Genomic DNA, 12,829 nt, shown 5'->3' on the forward strand with positions numbered 1-12,829 from the left:
TAAAGCCATTCATTCTATTGACTGTCCGTTGGTCCATCTACGTTGACAGTACAGTGGTGTCACAGTTAGCCAGCTAAAATTGTTGACAGTCACTTAGTAATTAGGGACGATTCACCCACCCCATCGATTCACCCGTACCCATCGATTCACCCGTACACATCGATTCACCCGTACACATCGATTCACCCGTACACATCGATTCACCCGTACACATCGATTCACCCGTACACATCGATTTCAAATGTTTAAGCGTCGATCGGAGAAGCGATTTAAAAAAGACGTTTCCGAACCGATGGTTCAGTCACATTTTATGGCTCATGTTGTTACGTTCTTTCTACCTTCTGGAAAAATACCTCATCTTTTGTGACAACGGCTGCGTTCTGTTCTTCAGTGTGTAACTGCGTGGAACCGTGTTGACAGTCATTGATCGTGTGTGTGTGTGTACGTGTGTGTCGGTTTGTCACAGCTCTTTAAACAGAGAGCGCTGCATAAAATGTGCTCCACAAAGGCCAGTGGGATCTGTGCTAATGTCATTTAGCATGCCGAACAACTCCAGGTGATGTCTGTAGCTGAGTCAAACTACACCCTGTAATGTCTTATGGTGCATGTAGGATGCTTCCAATAAGGGAACCTGGGCATCTACCACCACTATCAATTAGAGGGGGAGATCTATATAGCACAACTTTGAATTTCACCCCCGTCTCATAATGAAATGGTTTAGACCGTTTGGAAGTTTTGACTCGGAGAGCTTCTCTTCTTCTCCTGCTCCAACCATGCAGTGAGGTCGCTGTCCTGTCTCCCTGTTTCAAGCAAAACTATTGGCGATGGTGAACCTGAACGATCTACATACAGATGTAGTGTAAATATATAGGTCCGTTGTCATTTCTACCCGTCCAGGGGTTTCTAATGCTGAGATGCGTATGGAGAAACCCCTGCCCTGGATCTAGATGCGTATGGAGAAACCCCTGCCCTGGATCTAGATACGTATGGAGAAACCCCTGCCCTGGATCTAGATCCGTATGGAGAAACCCCTGCCCTGGATCTAGATCCGTATGGAGAAACCCCTGCCCTGGATCTAGATGCGTATGGAGAAACCCCTGCCCTGGATCTAGATACGTATGGAGAAACCCCTGCCCTGGATCTAGATCCGTATGGAGAAACCCCTGCCCTGGATCTAGATCCGTATGGAGAAACCCCTGCCCTGGATCTAGATCCGTATGGAGAAACCCCTGCCCTGGATCTAGATCCGTATGGAGAAACCCCTGCCCTGGATCTAGATACGTATGGAGAAACCCCTGCCCTGGATCTAGATACGTATGGAATCATCTTGAAAAGGAAAGATCACATCCCGATTTAGCAATCGCTTCTTCTTAATTTTTTGCAACAGTAGTGCTGCATTGTTTATACTACCAGGTGTTTAGACTTCCAGGTGTCCTCCAGCTGTTTAGACTACCAGGTGTCCTCCAGGTGTTTAGACTACAAGGTGTCCTCCAGGTGTTTAAACTACCAGGTGTCCTCCAGCTGTTTAGACTTCCAGGTGTCCTCCAGCTGTTTAGACTACCAGGTGTCCTCCAGCTGTTTAGACTACCAGGTGTCCTCCAGGTGTTTAGACTACCAGGTGTCCTCCAGGTGTTTAGACTACCAGGTGTCCTCCAGGTGTTTAGACTACCAGGTGTCCTCCAGGTGTTTAGACTACCAGGTGTCCTCCAGGTGTTTAGACTACCAGGTGTCCTCCAGGTGTTTAGACTACCAGGTGTTTAGACTTCCAGGTGTTTAGACTACCAGGTGTTTAGACTTCCAGGTGTTTAGACTTCCAGGTGTCCTCCAGCTGTTTAGACTACCAGGTGTCCTCCAGGTGTTTAGACTTCCAGGTGTTTATACTACCAGGTTTCCTCCAGGTGTTTAGACTTCCAGGTGTTTAGACTTCCAGGTGTTTAGACTACCAGGTGTTTAGACTTCCAGGTGTTTAGACTACCAGGTGTCCTCCAGCTGTTTAGACTACCAGGTGTTTAGACTACCAGGTGTTTAGACTACCAGGTGTTTAGACTACCAGGTGTTTAGACTACCAGGTGTTTATACCAGGTGTTTATACTACCAGGTGTTTAGACTACCAGGTGTCCTCCAGGTGTTTAGACTACCAGGTGTTTAGACTTCCAGGTGTTTATACTACCAGGTGTTTATACTTCCAGTCCTCCAGGTGTTTATACTACCAGGTGTCCTCCAGGTGTTTAGACTACCAGGTGTCCTCCAGGTGTTTAGACTACCAGTTGTCCTCCAGGTGTTTATACTACCAGGTGTCCTCCGGGTGTTTACATATCCACGTTCTATGTGCATTATTGATTATGCTAACGCCAGCTCTCTCCTCTCCAGATCAGACTAGCTGTTATTGATCAAGCTCTCTCCTCTCCAGATCAGACTAGCTGTTATTGATCAAGCTCTCTGCTCTCCAGATCAGACTAGCTGTTATTGATCAACCTCTCTCCTCTCCAGATCAGACTAGCTGTTATTGATCAAGCTCTCTGCTGTCCAGATCAGACTAGCTGTTATTGATCAAGCTCTCTCCTCTCCAGATCAGACTAGCTGTTATTGATCAACCTCTCTCCTCTCCAGATCAGACTAGCTGTTATTGATCAAGCTCTCTCCTCTCCAGATCAGACTAGCTGTTATTGATCAAGCTCTCTGCTGTCCAGATCAGACTTGCTGTTATTGATCAAGCTCTCTCCTCTCCAGATCAGACTAGCTGTTATTGATCAAGCTCTCTCCTCTCCAGATCAGACTAGCTGTTATTGATCAACCTCTCTCCTCTCCAGATCAGACTAGCTGTTATTGATCAAGCTCTCTCCTCTCCAGATCAGACTAGCTGTTATTGATCAAGCTCTCTGCTCTCCAGATCAGACTAGCTGTTATTGATCAAGCTCTCCTCTCCAGATCAGACTAGCTGTTATTGATCAAGCTCTCTCCTCTCCAGATCAGCCGTATAGAGTACATCCACTCTAAGAACTTCATCCACAGAGACGTGAAGCCAGACAACTTCCTGATGGGCCTGGGCAAGAAGGGCAACCTGGTGTACATCATCGACTTTGGCCTGGCCAAGAAGTACCGCGACGCCCGCACACACCAGCACATCCCCTACCGCGAGAACAAGAACCTGACCGGCACCGCGCGCTATGCATCCATCAACACACACCTGGGAATCGGTAGGATATATACACTATATGTACAAAAGTATGTGGACACCCCTTCAAATTAGTGGATTCGGCTATTTCAGCCACACCCTTTGCTGACAGTTGTATAAAATCGAGCACACGGCCATGCGATCTCCATAGACAAACATTGGCAGTAGAATAGCTCAGTGACTTTCAAAGTGGCACCGTCATAGGATGCCACCTTGCCAACTAGTCAGTTCGTCAAATATCTGACCTGCTACAGCTGCCCCGGTCAACTGTAAGTGCTGTTATTGTGAAGTGGAAACGTCTAGGAGCCACAGTGGCTCAATCGTGAAGGTAGGCCACACAAGCTCACAGAACAGAACACTTCCGAGTTCCAAACTACCTCTGGAAGCAACGTCAGCACAAGAACTGTTCGTCGGGAGCTTCTTGAAATTAGTTTCCATGGCCGAGCAGCCGCACACAAACCTAAGATCACCATGCACAATGCCATGCATCAGCTGTAGATGTTGTACTCTGGAGTATTCTTTGGCGTGATGAATCATGCTGCACCATCTGGCAATCCGACGGATGATTCTAGGTTTTTCGGATGCTAGGAGAACGCTATCTGCCCCAATGCATAGTGCCAACTGTAAAGTTTGGTGGAGGAGGAATAATGGTCTGGGGCAGTTTTTCACGGGTTGGGCTCGGCCCCTTAGTTACAGTGTAGGGAAATCTTAACTCTACAGTTACATTCTAGATGATTCTGTGCTTCCAGCTTTGTGGAAACAGTTTGGGGAAGGCCCTTTCCTGTTTCAGCATGACAATGTCCCCCTGCACAAAGCCAGGTCCATACAGAAATGGTTTGTAGATTGGTGTGGAAGACCTTGACTGAACTGCACAGAGCGCTGACCTCGACTCCACCGAACACCTGAATTGGAAAGCCGACCTCACTAATTCTCTTGTGGCTGAATGGAAGCAAGTCCCTGCAGCAATGTTCCAACATCTAGTGGAAAGCCTTCCCAGAAGAGTGGAGGCTGTTATAGCAGCAATGTTCCAACATCTAGTGGAAAGCCTTCCCAGAAGAGTGGAGGCTGTTATAGCAGCAATGTTCCAACATCTAGTGGAGATCCTTCCCAGAAGAGTGGAGGCTGTTATAGCAGCAATGTTCTAACATCTAGTGGAAAGCCTTCCCAGAAGAGTGGAGGCTGTTCTAGCAGCAATGTTCTAACATCTAGTGGAGATCCTTCCCAGAAGAGTGGAGGCTGTTCTAGCAGCAAGCCGGGGACCAACTACATATGAATACCTGTGATTTTGGAATGAGATGTTTGACCTGTCCACATACTTTTGGCAATATATATAAACAAACACGAACACTACTTACACACACCAGGGAACAAGTACACAACAGAAACACCCTGACCTTCTCGCTCTCTTCTCTCTCTCCCTCTCTCCCTCTTCTCTCTCTCTCTCCTCTTTCTCTCTCTTTTCTCTCTTTTCTCTCTCTTTTCTCTCCCTCTCTTTTCTCTCCCTCTCTTTTCTCTCCCTCTCTTTTCTCTCTCTCCCTCTTCTCTCTCTCTCCCTCTTCTCTCTCTCTCCCTCTCTTCTCTCTCCTCTTCTCTCCCTCTCTTCTCTCCTCTTCTCTTCTCTCCCTCTCTTCTCTCTCTTTCTCTCTCCCTCCCTTCTCTCTCTCCCACTCTTCTCTCTCTCCCTCTCTTCTCTCTCCTCTACAGAGCAGTCTCGTCGTGATGACTTGGAGTCTCTTGGCTATGTCCTGATGTACTTCAACCTGGGCAGTCTGCCCTGGCAGGGCCTGAAAGCTGCCACTAAGAGACAGAAGTACGAACGCATCAGTGAGAAGAAGATGTCTACCCCCATCGAGGTCCTCTGTAAAGGATATCCATGTGAGTAGTTGAAAGACCTGTCTGTGGCTGGAAGTTGATGGGGTTTTCTGAAGTCAAAACAGGTTGTTTTTACATAGTAGATCCTTGTACATATAGAATTTCCACTCCCGGTCTTTGAAAGTGGATAGCTCTTCTGTGGTCCAAAGTGTGATGGATAGGGTTAGGAGTTTATCCTGATCATGTGACCTAACCAGGAAGAAAGCTGATCACATTCAGACGATCTGTTTGTAGTGTATGTCTTGTTGTCTTGGAGACTAGAGGATTCACATTCGGGCATTTTATTCCACATATATATATTATACAACTGGATGTATAAAAAGAGCTGTATCTTGACCCATCCTCTCCTTCCTCCTCTCAGGGGAGTTTACCACGTCCAGTTGTATAATAATTAAAGAGCTGTATCTTGACCCATCCTCTCCTTCCTCCTCTCAGGGGAGTTTACCACGTCCAGTTGTATAATAATTAAAGAGCTGTATCTTGACCCATCCTCTCCTTCCTCCTCTCAGGGGAGTTTACCACGTCCAGTTGTATAATAATTAAAGAGCTGTATCTTGACCCATCCTCTCCTCTCAGGGGAGTTTACCACGTCCAGTTGTATAATAATTAAAGAGCTGTATCTTGACCCCTCCTCTCCTCTCAGGGGAGTTTACCACGTCCAGTTGTATAATAATTAAAGACCTGTATCTTGACCCATCCTCTCCTCTCAGGGGAGTTTACCACGTCCAGTTGTATAATAATTAAAGAGCTGTATCTTGACCCATCCTCTCCTCCCAGGGGAGTTTACCACGTCCAGTTGTATAATAATTAAAGAGCTGTATCTTGACCCATCCTCTCCTCTCAGCGGAGTTTACCACGTCCAGTTGTATAATAATTAAAGAGCTGTATCTTGACCCCTCCTCTCCTCTCAGGGGAGTTTACCACGTCCAGTTGTATAATAATTAAAGAGCTGTATCTCGACCCATCCTCTCCTTCCTCCTCCCAGGGGAGTTTACCACGTCCAGTTGTATAATAATTAAAGAGCTGTATCTTGACCCATCCTCTCCTTCCTCCTCTCAGGGGAGTTTACCACGTCCAGTTGTATAATAATTAAAGAGCTGTATCTTGACCCATCCTCTCCTCTCAGGGGAGTTTACCACGTCCAGTTGTATAATAATTAAAGAGCTGTATCTTGACCCATCCTCTCCTTCCTCCTCTCAGGGGAGTTTACCACGTCCAGTTGTATAATAATTAAAGAGCTGTATCTTGACCCATCCTCTCCTCTCAGGGGAGTTTACCACGTCCAGTTGTATAATAATTAAAGAGCTGTATCTTGACCCATCCTCTCCTCTCAGGGGAGTTTACCACGTCCAGTTGTATAATAATTAAAGAGCTGTATCTTGACCCATCCTCTCCTCTCAGGGGAGTTTACCACGTCCAGTTGTATAATAATTAAAGAGCTGTATCTCGACCCATCCTCTCCTTCCTCCTCCCAGGGGAGTTTACCACGTCCAGTTGTATAATAATTAAAGAGCTGTATCTTGACCCATCCTCTCCTTCCTCCTCTCAGGGGAGTTTACCACGTCCAGTTGTATAATAATTAAAGAGCTGTATCTTGACCCATCCTCTCCTCTCAGCGGAGTTTACCACGTCCAGTTGTATAATAATTAAAGAGCTGTATCTTGACCCATCCTCTCCTTTCTCCTCACAGCGGAGTTTGCCACGTACCTGAACTTCTGTCGTTCTCTGCGGTTCGATGACAAGCCCGACTACTCGTACCTCAGACAGCTGTTCAGGAACCTGTTCCACAGACAGGGCTTCTCCTACGACTACGTCTTTGACTGGAACATGCTCAAGTTTGTGAGTCTCTCTGCTGACGTCTCTCTGCTAACGTCTCTCTGCTGACGTCTCTCTGCTGACGTCTCTCTGCTGACGTCTCTCTGCTGACGTCTCTCTGCTGACGTCTCTCTGCTGACGTCTCTCTGCTAACGTCTCTCTGCTAACGTCTCTCTGCTAACGTCTCTCTGCTACGTCTCTGAGTCACCCCCTTCGTTACATTGACCCGGACTGGAGTCTTTTCATTACAATATCTCCTTTCTCCTGAAGTGTACACTCGTTCACTACTTCCACAATATCTCCTTTCTCCTGAAGTGTACACTCGTTCACTGCTTCCCACAAATCTGGAAAGCGTTGGGATTGGTGGAGACATGGGCTAGTGGGAGGTTCCACTGTATTTCTTCTACCATTTTTTTTTCAAGACAGTGATGTGAACCAGTGCACACTTTGGGAGGAAGGAGAGGTAATTGAGACATAGTAATGGAATGTCCACGGTGGCCATTTTGTTGGTCTACGAAAAGCAGTGGTGTCCCTGGCAACGACAGCCATTTTGAATGCTGATTGAGCAAATTCCTGGTCAATAAGATCCCATGGTGATGTTGTGATAGTGAAGGGTTGGGAGGTGGGACAGTGTGACTGTTGTCTCCATGGTGTTGTTGTGATAGTGAAGAAGTGGGACAGTGGGACTGTTGTCTCCATGGTGTTGTGATAGTGAAGAGGTGGGACAGTGTGACTTGTCTCCATGGTGTTGTTGTGATAGTGAAGAGGTGGGAGGTGGGACAGTATGACTGTTGTCTCCATGGTGTTGTGATAGTGAAGAGGTGGGACAGTGGGACTGTTGTCTCCATGGTGTTGTTGTGATAGTGAAGAGGTGGGACAGTGTGACCGTTGTCTCCATGGTGGTGTTGTGATAGTGAAGAGGTGGGAGGTGGGACAGTGTGACCGTTGTCTCCATGGTGGTGTTGTGATAGTGAAGAGGTGAGACAGTGTAACCATTGTCTCCATGGTGTTGTGATAGTGAAGAGGTGGGACAGTGTAACCGTTGTCTCCATGTTGTTGTGATAGTGAAGAGGTGGGGCAGTGTGACTGTTGTCTCCATGGTGATGTTGTGATAGTGAAGAGGTGAGACAGTGTAACCATTGTCTCCATGGTGTTGTTGTGATAGTGAAGAGGTGGGACAGTGTGACCGTTGTCTCCATGGTGTTGTGATAGTGAAGAGGTGGGACAGTGTAACCGTTGTCTCCATGGTGTTGTGATAGTGAAGAGGTGGGAGGTGGGACAGTGTAACCGTTGTCTCCATGGTGTTGTTGTGATAGTGAAGGGTTGGGAGGTGGGACAGTGTAACCGTTGTCTCCATGGTGTTGTTGTGATAGTGAAGGGTTGGGAGGTGGGACAGTGTGACCGTTGTCTCCATGGTGATGTTGTGATAGTGAAGAGGTGTGACCGTTGTCTCCATGGTGATGTTGTGATAGTGAAGAGGCGTGACTGTTGTCTCCATGGTGTTGTTGTGATAGTGAAGGGTTGGGTGGTGGGACAGTGGGACTGTTGTCTCCATGGTGTTGTTGTGATAGTGAAGGGTTGGGAGGTGGGACCGTTGTCTCCATGGTGTTGTTGTGATAGTGAAGGGTTGGGAGGTGGGACAGTGTGACCGTTGTCTCCATGGTGTTGTTGTGATAGTGAAGGGTTGGGAGGTGGGACAGTGTGACTGTTGTCTCCATGGTGATGTTGTGATAGTGAAGAGGTGGGAGGTGGGACAGTGTGACTGTTGTCTCCATGGTGATGTTGTGATAGTGAAGAGGTGGGAGGTGGGGCAGTGTGACCGTTGTCTCCATGGTGATGTGTGTCTCTGTGTGTCCAGGGCGCCAACAGGGCAGCGGAGGATGCAGAGAGGGAGAGGAGAGCTGGTGAGGACAGACTGAGACAGGGACAGGCCAGGGCCCCTGCAGGGGCCAGGGGGATCCCCTCCGCCTCCGGACGACCCAGAGGAGCACAGGACGCAGCCGCACCCGCACCCCTCACACCCACCTCACACACAGGTTAGTGAAAACACTGAATTGGTTAAATAAAGGTTGATCACCAGGTACCTGTCCTCTACCCCAGGTATGGAGGTCTCTCTCTCTCTAACCCCAGGTATCTGTCCTCTATCCCAGGTATGGAGGTCTCTCTCTCTCTAACCCCAGGTATCTGTCCTCTATCCCAGGTATGGAGGTCTCTCTCTCTCTAACCCCAGGTATCTGTCCTCTACCCCAGGTATGGAGGTCTCTCTCTCTCTAACCCCAGGTATCTGTCCTCTACCCCAGGTATGGAGGTCTCTCTCTCTCTAACCCCAGGTATCTGTCCTCTATCCCAGGTATGGAGGTATCTCTCTCTCTCTCTCTAACCCCAGGTATCTGTCCTCTATCCCAGGTATGGAGGTCTCTCTCTCTATCTCCGGGTATCTGTCCTCTACCCCAGGTATGGAGGTCTCTCTCTCTCTCTAACCCCAGGTATCTGTCCTCTATCCCAGGTATGGAGGTCTCTCTCTCTCTAACCCCAGGTATCTGTCCTCTACCCCAGGTATGGAGGTCTCTCTCTCTCTAACCCCAGGTATCTGTCCTCTATCCCAGGTATGGAGGTCTCTCTCTCTCTCTAACCCCAGGTATCTGTCCTCTATCCCAGGTATGGAGGTCTCTCTCTCTATCTCCGGGTATCTGTCCTCTACCCCAGGTATGGAGGTCTCTCTCTCTCTCTAACCCCAGGTATCTGTCCTCTATCCCAGGTATGGAGGTCTCTCTCTCTAACCCCAGGTATCTGTCCTCTATCCCAGGTATGGAGGTCTCTCTCTCTGTCTAACCCCAGGTATCTGTCCTCTATCCCAGGTATGGAGGTCTCTCTCTCTCTCTAACCCCAGGTATCTGTCCTCTATCCCAGGTATGGAGGTCTCTCTCTCTAACCCCAGGTATCTGTCCTCTATCCCAGGTATGGAGGTCTCTCTCTAACCCCAGGTATCTGTCCTCTATCCCAGGTATGGAGGTCTCTCTCTAACCCCAGGTATCTGTCCTCTATCCCAGGTATGGAGGTCTCTCTCTAACCCCAGGTATCTGTCCTCTATCCCAGGTATGGAGCGAGAGAGGAAGGTCAGCATGCGTCTTCACCGTGGAGCTCCTGTCAACATCTCCTCCTCAGACCTGACTGGACGACAGGACTCACGCATGTCCACCTCACAGGTTAGACACACAACACCCTGTATATCCACCTCACAGGCTAGAGACACAACACCCTGTATGTCCACCTCACAGGTTAGAGACACAACACCCTGTATGTCCACCTCACAGGCTAGAGACACAACACCCTGTATGTCCACCTCACAGGTTAGAGACACAACACCCTGTATGTCCACCTCACAGGTTAGAGACACAACACCCTGTATGTCCACCTCACAGGTTAGAGACACAACACCCTGTATGTCCACCTCACAGGTTAGAGACACAACACCCTGTATGTCCACCTCACAGGTTAGAGACACAACACCCTGTATGTCCACCTCACAGGTTAGAGACACAACACCCTGTATGTCCACCTCACAGGTTAGAGACACAACACCCTGTATGTCCACCTCACAGGTTAGAGACACAACACCCTGTATGTCCACCTCACAGGTTAGAGACACAACACCCTGTATGTCCACCTCACAGGTTAGAGAGACACAACACCCTGCATGTCCACCTCACAGGTTAGAGAGACACAACACCCTGTATGTCCACCTCACAGGTTAGAGACACAAAACCCTGTATGTCCACCTCACAGGTTAGAGACACAACACCCTGTATGTCCACCTCACAGGCTAGACACACAACACCTCACAGGTCTGAAAACGTCTCTAGCCTTGTTTTAATTGTTCTTCATTCCTTTTCAACTCTCGCTGATGACACTTTAATGATGAACACCGCAGGGCCTCCACAAACAGTCACACAGGAATGTGAAACCTTTTCACTGGCGTCATAAAAACATGGCTGTAATGTTGCAGGGTGTCAGTGTTTCCCCTATATTCATTTTTAGCAGTGGCGGGCCACCACTGAAGAATAAAATACTTTTTTTATTTTTTATTCAACTTAAAGGACTAAAACCAGATGTGAAGTGTGTAGAAAAGATAACAGACTGATATATATTTAACATGAGATCGTCTTTGAGAACTAACAATCAGTGTTCTAAAAAGTAGACATTCTAGTTCTAGAATCCGAAGTTCTAGAATCCGAAGTTCTAGAATCCGAAATGAAAACACTTTAGTTCCGTATGTTTCAGTCACTCAAAATGTGTAGAATTACAGTAAACTAACGTTCTGGTTGAGGCTCAGAGATCGGCTCTGAAACTCTGTGAATAAGCAGTGGAATGGCTGCAGGAGAGTAAACTAACGTTCTGGGTGAGGCTCAGAGATCGGCTCTGAAACTCTGTGAATAAGCAGTGGAATGGCTGCAGGAGAGTAAACTAACGTTCTGGGTGAGGCTCAGAGATCGGCTCTGAAACTCTGTGAATAAGCAGTGGAATGGCTGCAGGAGAGTAAACTAACGTTCTGGGTGAGGCTCAGAGATCGGCTCTGAAACTCTGTAAATAAGCAGTGGAATGGCTGCAGGAGAGAGAAAAAAAGGGGGAATTTGACTCTATTCTATGTTTGTTCATAACGTTTTTGGGTCTAAACAAGGCACCTCTCCAATCAAAGAATCTGTGAACATCTAGCTAGTTTAGTTTATACAGACCCTCATGACGAACAGTCGCTGGCATGGTAGGTGTGTGACTGGTAACACCATATGGGCTAAGCTGGCTGTCTGTTGGCATGAACAGGGTGAGAGGGGTCATGCTGTGTCGTGTTAATGTTATGGGGTTTATGAAGGTCTAGGACAGGTAACCACGGTAACTAATAAATCATTATTTTTATTTTTCAACAAAATGGGTGTCCAGGATTCATAATCGTACACTACATGATCGAAAGTATGTGGACAACTGCTTGTCAAACATTCCATTCCAAAAATCATGGACATTAATTTGGAGTTGGTCCCTTTGCTGCTATAACAGCCTCCACTCTTCTTGGGGCGGCAGGGTAGCCTAGTGGTTAGAGCGTTGGACTAGTAACCGGAAGGTTGCAAGTTCAAATCCCCGAGCTGACAAGGTACAAATCTGTCGTTCTGCCCCTGAACAGGCAGTTAACCCACTGTTCCTAGGCAGTCATTGAAAATAAGAATTTGTTCTTAACTGACTTGCCTAGTTAAATAAAGGTTAAAAAAAAAAAATTAATTAAAAGGCTTTCCACTAGATGTTGGAACATTGCTGCTAGAACAGCCTCCACTCTTCTGGGAAGGCTTTCCACTAGATGTTGGAACATTGCTGCTAGAACAGCCTCCACTCTTCTGGGAAGGCTTTCCACTAGATGTTGGAACATTGCTGCTAGAACAGCCTCCACTCTTCTGGGAAGGCTTTCCACTAGATGTTGGAACATTGCTGCTAGAACAGCCTCCACTCTTCTGGGAAGGCTTTCCACTAGATGTTGGAACATTGCTGCTAGAACAGCCTCCACTCTTCTGGGAAGGCTTTCCACTGATGTTGGAACATTGCTGCTAGAACAGCCTCCACTCTTCTGGGAAGGCTTTCCACTAGATGTTGGAACATTGCTGCTAGAACAGCCTCCACTCTTCTGGGAAGGCTTTCCACTAGATGTTGGAACATTGCTGCTAGAACAGCCTCCACTCTTCTGGGATGGCTTTCCACTAGATGTTGGAACATTGCTGCTATAACAGCCTCCACTCTTCTGGGAAGGCTTTCCACTAGATGTTGGAACATTGCTGCTATAACAGCCTCCACTCTTCTGGGAAGGCTTTCCACTAGATGTTGGAACATTGCTGCTATAACAGCCTCCACTCTTCTGGGAAGGCTTTCCACTAGATGTTGGAACATTGCTGCGGGGACTTGCTTCCATTGACCCATGAGCATGAATGA

At 47.6% G+C, this 12,829-nt stretch overlaps 1 protein-coding gene across 1 annotated transcript in view; it reads left to right on the forward strand.

Moving 5' to 3' along the window:
* LOC115126873 (casein kinase I-like) overlaps positions 1-11,245 on the forward strand; it is a 55,813-nt gene extending 44,568 nt beyond the window's left edge. The window contains exons 4-8 of the mRNA XM_065015866.1: positions 2,969-3,197; positions 4,880-5,050; positions 6,738-6,886; positions 8,721-8,898; positions 9,959-11,245. Of these exons, the coding sequence (XP_064871938.1) occupies positions 2,969-3,197; positions 4,880-5,050; positions 6,738-6,886; positions 8,721-8,898; positions 9,959-10,617 (1,386 nt within the window). The 3' untranslated portion in view covers positions 10,618-11,245. The remainder of the gene's footprint in view (positions 1-2,968; positions 3,198-4,879; positions 5,051-6,737; positions 6,887-8,720; positions 8,899-9,958) is intronic.
* Positions 11,246-12,829: the final 1,584 nt, after the last annotated feature.

Source organism: Oncorhynchus nerka, unplaced genomic scaffold (assembly GCF_034236695.1).
Source record: "Oncorhynchus nerka isolate Pitt River unplaced genomic scaffold, Oner_Uvic_2.0 unplaced_scaffold_1246, whole genome shotgun sequence".
NCBI lineage: Eukaryota > Metazoa > Chordata > Actinopteri > Salmoniformes > Salmonidae > Oncorhynchus > Oncorhynchus nerka.